Source organism: Penaeus japonicus, unplaced genomic scaffold (assembly GCF_977035675.1).
Source record: "Penaeus japonicus unplaced genomic scaffold, GWHDUDI00000001_assembly GWHDUDI00000020, whole genome shotgun sequence".
NCBI classification, from domain to species: Eukaryota; Metazoa; Arthropoda; class Malacostraca; order Decapoda; family Penaeidae; genus Penaeus; species Penaeus japonicus.
In genome coordinates, this window is record NW_028234422.1 from 3,990,431 (window position 1) to 3,997,512 (window position 7,082).

The window sequence follows — 7,082 nt, forward strand, 5'->3', positions numbered from 1 at the left end:
GGTATATACACACATACCCACACACATACAATACATTTTACACACACACACACACACACACCCACACCAACACACACACATGCACCCACACAACACGACACACACACACAACACACACACACCTACACTTACACACACACACACACTTACACACACACACACACACACACACACACACACACACACACACACACACACACACACACACACACACACACACACACACACACACACACACACACACACACACACACATATATATAACCAAAAAAACTGAATATCTCAAATCTATAAATGTTATAATCTTAATGCTCTAATATAATAAAATCTATTAATTTGTTTATCTGCATATGGCTTATTACAACCTCTATAATACCACTTTGACAAATAAAGACTGAAACTTTATCTTCATAAAAACATCTGCTTAATATACATATATATCTTTTCTTTTACTTTCATCATAAATACCTGCTTTGCCTCCTTAAACATACAAATAAATAATAATAAAAATTGGATATTCATTAAGAGTGGACTTATCTTCCTTGTATCAAAATCATGCAAGAGGAAAATCTTGTATAATTTTTTTCAGAATACAGATGTTTCATTACAAATGATCTGTTACGTGATTTCCCAACCATGCAAATTTCTACTAAAAAAAATACAAATTAATTTCTTAGAAGGAAGGGTTCCTCACTGTTGAGCAAATTAAAACACACACACTCTAACATGCTATAAATAATGCATAAACAATAACACAGCATCTATAACAACTAAAAGATGTGTCTTTTCGTCACTCCACTCCAAATGCAGACTATGAATTTATATTCTCATTTGTAATTTTCAAGTCAAGAATAAGGGTAATTTTCTTTACTTTGAAAGAAAGGTTATCATATACAGTAATTGATACAGCATTACAATACTGAAATTAGGATTCTAGAAATACATTTGCAAACGTACAATCATCATGCAATTACCTTTTACAAAGCAATCTTAACTTGTGTGACAAAGAAAACGAGTTTTATCAATTAACACCGCATTCCTACGGCTAATATTCCCACGCTTCACTCCTTTACAATTACCATCCAGACTAATTGAGATACACACTTTGCTGTAATACTGGATAAAAAATTGGACACATTTTGAATTGAGTACTCAATGCTCTCAAATATTTAATAAATAGTCTTTAATAATTCTCAGAATTTATATTACAATGGCATATTGTCATTGAAAATACCTTTACTTAATACCATCATTGATTTCGTCACTGATTTCTTAATAGATACATAATATACCATCAGTAATGTGTTACATGATCACTTCTGTTTCAATAAACTAAAATCAGATCTTTATGCAGACAGTAAATCATCTATCTCACAACTCTATCACTCTATTACCTTTGTCAACTGAAAAATATAATAAATTAATCACCCTCTGTAAAGAATATACATCATTACAGTGAAAAAAAAAAATGAAAAAAATATAAATGCAGCTAACCATGCCAACATATGTTTTATGCAAAACTTTCTACAGACATGAAGTAAAATTTTTAATTTTTGACTATTTCTCTCTGTATTTGTGTCCAGTCACCTCTTGTCTAGACGTCTGTCTGTCGGTTCATCTCTCAAAATTATTCATCAAATTTATATCTACTGTTCTTAAAAAGTGTATTTTCTATCCAAGGCAAACACTATCAGCATAGCAGCAAGCACAGCAAATACATATACTCCACACTTACAGATATTCATTGGATAGTGGATGAATATTCTACATCTAAAAAGGAACATTCTCACTTTAAACAATATCTAATATTTTCTTTCTTTTTTATTTCTCCATACAAAATCTCTTACTTGGAATTATTGATTCTACCTTCAACCTTGCCTACCATAAAAAGCTTAGACATATATACAGAATATATATGTGAACATATACAATATACCTTACTTTCTAGTTTTTGGTACTAGTCTAACATTGGCCTCACAGAATAGCCATTCCTAGGCTATGGAATTTAAACATATCAGCATGGTTTCCTTCCCCTGTCATTACTCCCAACTCTATCCATTCAGTTTAACATTTTCAAAGCACAAAGGTACAAACAAGGTCTATAAAAAACAGTTGAGCATGTTTTAAAAAATGAAAATAAGTTGAAAATGTTGTATAAATGAATTATCTCCTCCTATTCAATTTCAGTGAATTAAACTCACAGGTGTATTAGTCTAGTGTCTGGGTTGGTGTCTGTGTTAAGTGTCAGAGTCGGTAACACCCGTCTGTCAGGAACTGTACAATTCTATTGCAACTGCTTTCTCCTTCCAGTAGCCTGTGTGCTTGAGCATGGAAACACATAATGGGAAATTCTGTATACACATTAGAGGCATATAGAACTACAAGGGCGGACTCACCAATATCAAGTTTTTGATAAAATGAGTTTAAAGTTTTACTTCCTCAAAAACAGCACATCTCCATCAAAATTACATGAAATTCAACAAATAAAGTTTTTCTTAACCCTCTCTGGACGGGTGGTACAGTACTGTACCGCTCATTCAAAAGCCCAGTGGCCGGGTGGCACAGTACTGTGCCAGCCATTTAATTGATTTAGGCCTAATAATTCGAAAGCCCCGGCATTGTGACATTCAAGGCTAGAATGCCCCCGTCGTGAATGGGTTAAGATAGCTCCTAATGCAGATGATGGTAATATATCGGATACTTTTCACAATCGCAAATTAGGATAAGTGTGATTGAAAAACATGAATAACTAAGTGATTTTACATAGAAACTGCTCTTGAGTTGCAACTCATACAGGACCCCAACCTATCTGGTGATTTCACACCAAAGTATTATCCGGTCAGAAAACAAAGATCTTGGTGAGATAGAAAACAGATTCCAGAAGGAGTCGTAAGTCCACCATTATGGTTCCATGTGCCTCATTTGTGAGCATAACTGTGTAAACTCTATAGAATTAATAAAAATAGATATAAAATTAACAGATGAACAATACAATGAGATTTCTCATTCAAATATTCAAATGTATCAGTTCCATTCCCTTCTCTTAAACGAACAAATATGTTGTACATCAAATCATCACATAGGAACTAAAAAAAATTATTTTGATTAGGATTATAAAGAAAAAAATCACATGATGGTTTTATCATTTGAACTACAAACTCCCTTCTTCTTTATAATTCAAACAGTTTTATCTAAAAAAAAAAAAAGATTTACAACACTATAATTTTTTCTAACCAAGATCATACAATATCACTTATGTGGGAACAAAATCACTCAACCTTCCTTCAAGCAGAATATTCTTGGATATGCTATCTTTATGTAACAACCTCTACTGTTCTAAACACTTTTAAATAGCTTTCAAAACATATAACTCAGATTCAGTACAGTAAAAAACTTTAACAACTTTTCCATACAGTCTCCTTTTCAAATTCATCAAGAACAATGTATGGCTTAAAAAAAAAAAAAAATCTTAATTTCCAAGTAAAGACTCTTTCTCAAATATATATTTGGCAGTGAGTATTCGCCTAAGTAGGAAGTACAATATGGACTCGAAGTGAGGAGTTTAGCTTGATCACACGACAACACTTCTGTCACTTAATCACAAAGTGGCACCATTATTATGAGTCTTAGCATAACTGTAATAAACTGGTTATCAAATGTATAGAAAAAGAAAGTATTCTCGCTATCAATGGACTCGACCTCTTTAGTTATTCTAAAATCATCTACTATGAAATAGCTGCTGGTCCTAAAGTAAGTACATCAAAGCAGGTCTGACATACTCGAACAGGCTTGTTCAGTGAAAATTTGAGGATGGGCACGTCCTTGTCCGAGCACTTGCTGCAAAGGAGCCGGCCGCAGTGTCGGCAGTGGTGCTTCCTCGTGGCCAGGCCAAACTTGGTCCCGCACTCCATGCAGAGTTCTCCTTCACTCCACGGAGGCTCAGCTGACAGCACGTCCAAGAGTCTGAACAGCAGTGCTTTGGTTGGTACCTGTGATTTGCATGAAAAATTAGTAGATGAAAGTAAATTAAAATAGAGGATTTCCTTCTCTAACATCCCAACTCTTTCCATTTTGATTTATCGTATAGCTCGACTGGAATGCAAACTCCTGCTGCTTATCTTTTTTTAAACGCCAGCACAGAAGTAGAAAAAGTATAAACAAACAGTTCCTTGGTTTTAAATTATACACCATTCTGTGTAGCTCTCTAACCCTAATGTGTCACATCTTTGTTTTTCACAACATAACCTGTCTCGCTATTCTGTTTCCCCCATCCATATAGGTGCACCCAAAAGTCACCATGGTTTTGCTGTGTTTAAAACATCATAAATCCATCATTAATCCTGGCCCTAAATTGGGGGAAAAAAATTATGCCTGCTGGTCTTCAAAGCCCAAAAGAAGCCATGAAGTAATTTCTATCAGTGAGAAAATTGTAATTCTAAATTTGATACAAAATGGTGTATTCCAAAGTCACCGGAAGTAGGTGCTTCTTCTGACGTATTGTTGGAAGATCCAGAATAGCATAACACTACATTGCAATGCCTTTATCATCAACTTTATATCATTTCATAATCATAGGCATAGCTATATCATCATTTCATCGCAGAAAAGGAAGATCAAATAACAATGGTGATAATGGACAACAGCCCACAACGTTTCAGAAAAAATAATTGCGCTTTAATGAAAAAAATTTATCTAAAAGAAATCTTTCAATGCACATCTTCCATTCAGGATTAATAAAAAACAATATTAGAATCCCATTCATTCAGTTTTCAACACTATCATTATCATCATTATTATCATCATTTTCATTATTTTCAACTGTTATAACCTTCTCATTCTCTTATCAGCTATTACTGCTGAGGTTTTGCTACGTGTACTTCATAATTCACAACCGTATGGCACATTCCTCTCAAGAAAAGTACCAAAAACAATTTGTAGGCAGAGAATAAACCCCAATAAATATCATCTCATAAGCCAAAGAACAAAAAATATATATATATACACATAAATACCTGGTAATTGAATATGTTGACACCATGCTTGTTTGTGGTGCCAAGACATGCTCCTGATCGAACCAAGACCCTGCACAGCTGACCTGCACCTCGCATGTAAGCCAGTAACAGAGCTGTCGGATATAAATGAATACAAAATAGTTACATGTGTAAAGTATTTGTGTATTCATATGTTTGCACAGCCTGATTGATAGATATATTGATAATTTTGGACAGACTTATAGATTATTCAGCAAGGAAATTCATATAGAAAATTAAGCTATATACAAGCACGCATATAATTAACAAATAAAAAAAATCCCTCTAAATCTAATTCAATATGAAAAATCGAAAAAAAGTAGTTTACCAACATTTCTTTTCCTTCCCTTATCAATTTATCTTTATCTTATCTGAAAAACTTTCATAATTTCATCATCCCAAAAAAACTTTAAATATTTCAGTAAAAATACAGAGCTTTTATAATCATTATTCAAACCTTCTTAACAGTTCGAAAAATGTACACATTCGCACAAAAGTTTTATCTCCATCATCATTGTCATTAATAAAAGTATTCTATCAATATCTATCATCATTATTATCTAAAGTATCACTTTCGATACCGAAATCTATACACATTAGAAAAATTAAAGGGAAAACATGATTAGATACGAGGAGGAGGAGGAAGAGGGGAAGCAAGAGAGGAGGGGAAGGAGGAAAAGGAGAGGAAGAAGGGGAAGGAGGGGAAGGAGGGGAAGGAGGGGAAGGAGGGGAAGGAGGGGGGAGGGGGGGAGGAGGAGGAGATGGAGGATGTGAGTAGAGGAGGAGGAGGAGGAGGAGGAGGAGGAGGAGGATGTGAGTGGAAGAGGAGGAGGATGCGAGTGGAGGAGGAGGATGTGAGTGGAAGAGGAGGAGGAGGAAGAGGAGAATGGAAGGGGGAGGGGGAGGCAGAGGAGGAGGAGGTGGAGGATGTGAGTGGAGGAGGAGGAGGAGGAGGAGAATAAAGAAGAAGAAGAAGAAGAAGAAGAAGAAGAAGAAAAAGAAAAAGAAGAAGAAGAAGAAGAAGAAAAAAAAAAAGAAGAACAACAACAACAACAACAACAATTGAGAAGAACAGAGTGTGCTACTTACCAGAGTTACCCTCCACATCTACCTTGTTGAGATCATAGTCTGGCATAGTTTCTAAGAACATTTCTGCAATGGCTGCAGCATTGTCTTTCGGGTAGTTGGCAAGGACGTGGAGGGGGTTCTGACCGCGGAGGTTCACTGCCTCTGCGTTGATCCTTGATTCGGTCAACAGTACTCTCACTACAGACAAATGACCTTCCTGTATAGAGAGGAAAAGGTTTATCAAGCACTCAAGCAAAAATCTTTATATTAATCTTTCACTGATGATGGATTGTGAGTAACTAACACTAAGCTAGTGTCAATAATTCTTTACCTTGACAGCAACATGAAGTGCATTGTTGTGATTATCATCTACGGCATCAAACCGGACTCCGTTCTCTAGGAAAATGGAGACAAGGTGGGGGTGGTCATTCGCGGCAGCCAGATGAAGTACCGTCTGCTTCTGCGGCGTTAACTCGTTGATCGCACCACCTCCGGCCAGTAAAAGATTTCTAACGATCATCTCTGACCTGAAATAAAATCACAAATTATACAAAATATTTGCCATCAATTTCTCCTTCAAGTGTTCCAAGTCAAAAGAACATTCACACCCTTTACAGTTCATCAAATATCCAACTGAACATATGTAATTACAAGAACAAAACATCAGACATTCTTAAAAAGAGGAACAGACCCGGAGAGCGTGGCCAGGTGCAAGGGCGTGAGGGACAACTGGTCTTGCGTCCTGGTGTGCATGTCGACATGGATACTAAGCAGGAAGAGCACACTTTCCATGTCTTTCTTCTGAATGGCTACATGCAAGAAATTGTGGCCCTTGTGATCATACTGTAAATCAACAATAATTTATGTTAATCAAAGCACCTAGAGCTAACTTTTTCATATGTAGAGAACTGTTCAGTATCTATTGATCTAAACTGTTACAGTTTCCAAGACACCTATGTCATAATTATCATAATCTATAAACTT

At 35.6% G+C, this 7,082-nt stretch overlaps 1 protein-coding gene across 2 annotated transcripts in view; it reads right to left on the reverse strand.

The window, feature by feature from the left end:
* Window positions 1–1,803: 1,803 nt before the first annotated feature.
* Window positions 1,804–7,082, reverse strand: part of LOC122249902 (ankyrin repeat and FYVE domain-containing protein 1) — a 69,124-nt gene continuing 63,845 nt past the window's right edge. For both annotated transcript variants that reach the window (XM_086547962.1, XM_086547961.1), the window contains exons 15-19: window positions 6,790–6,941; window positions 6,430–6,625; window positions 6,120–6,315; window positions 5,013–5,125; window positions 1,804–3,989 (exon numbers count right to left, since the gene is read on the reverse strand). In XM_086547962.1, coding sequence (XP_086404088.1) covers window positions 3,726–3,989; window positions 5,013–5,125; window positions 6,120–6,315; window positions 6,430–6,625; window positions 6,790–6,941 — 921 coding nt within the window. In that variant the 3' untranslated portion in view covers window positions 1,804–3,725. The remainder of the gene's footprint in view (window positions 3,990–5,012; window positions 5,126–6,119; window positions 6,316–6,429; window positions 6,626–6,789; window positions 6,942–7,082) is intronic.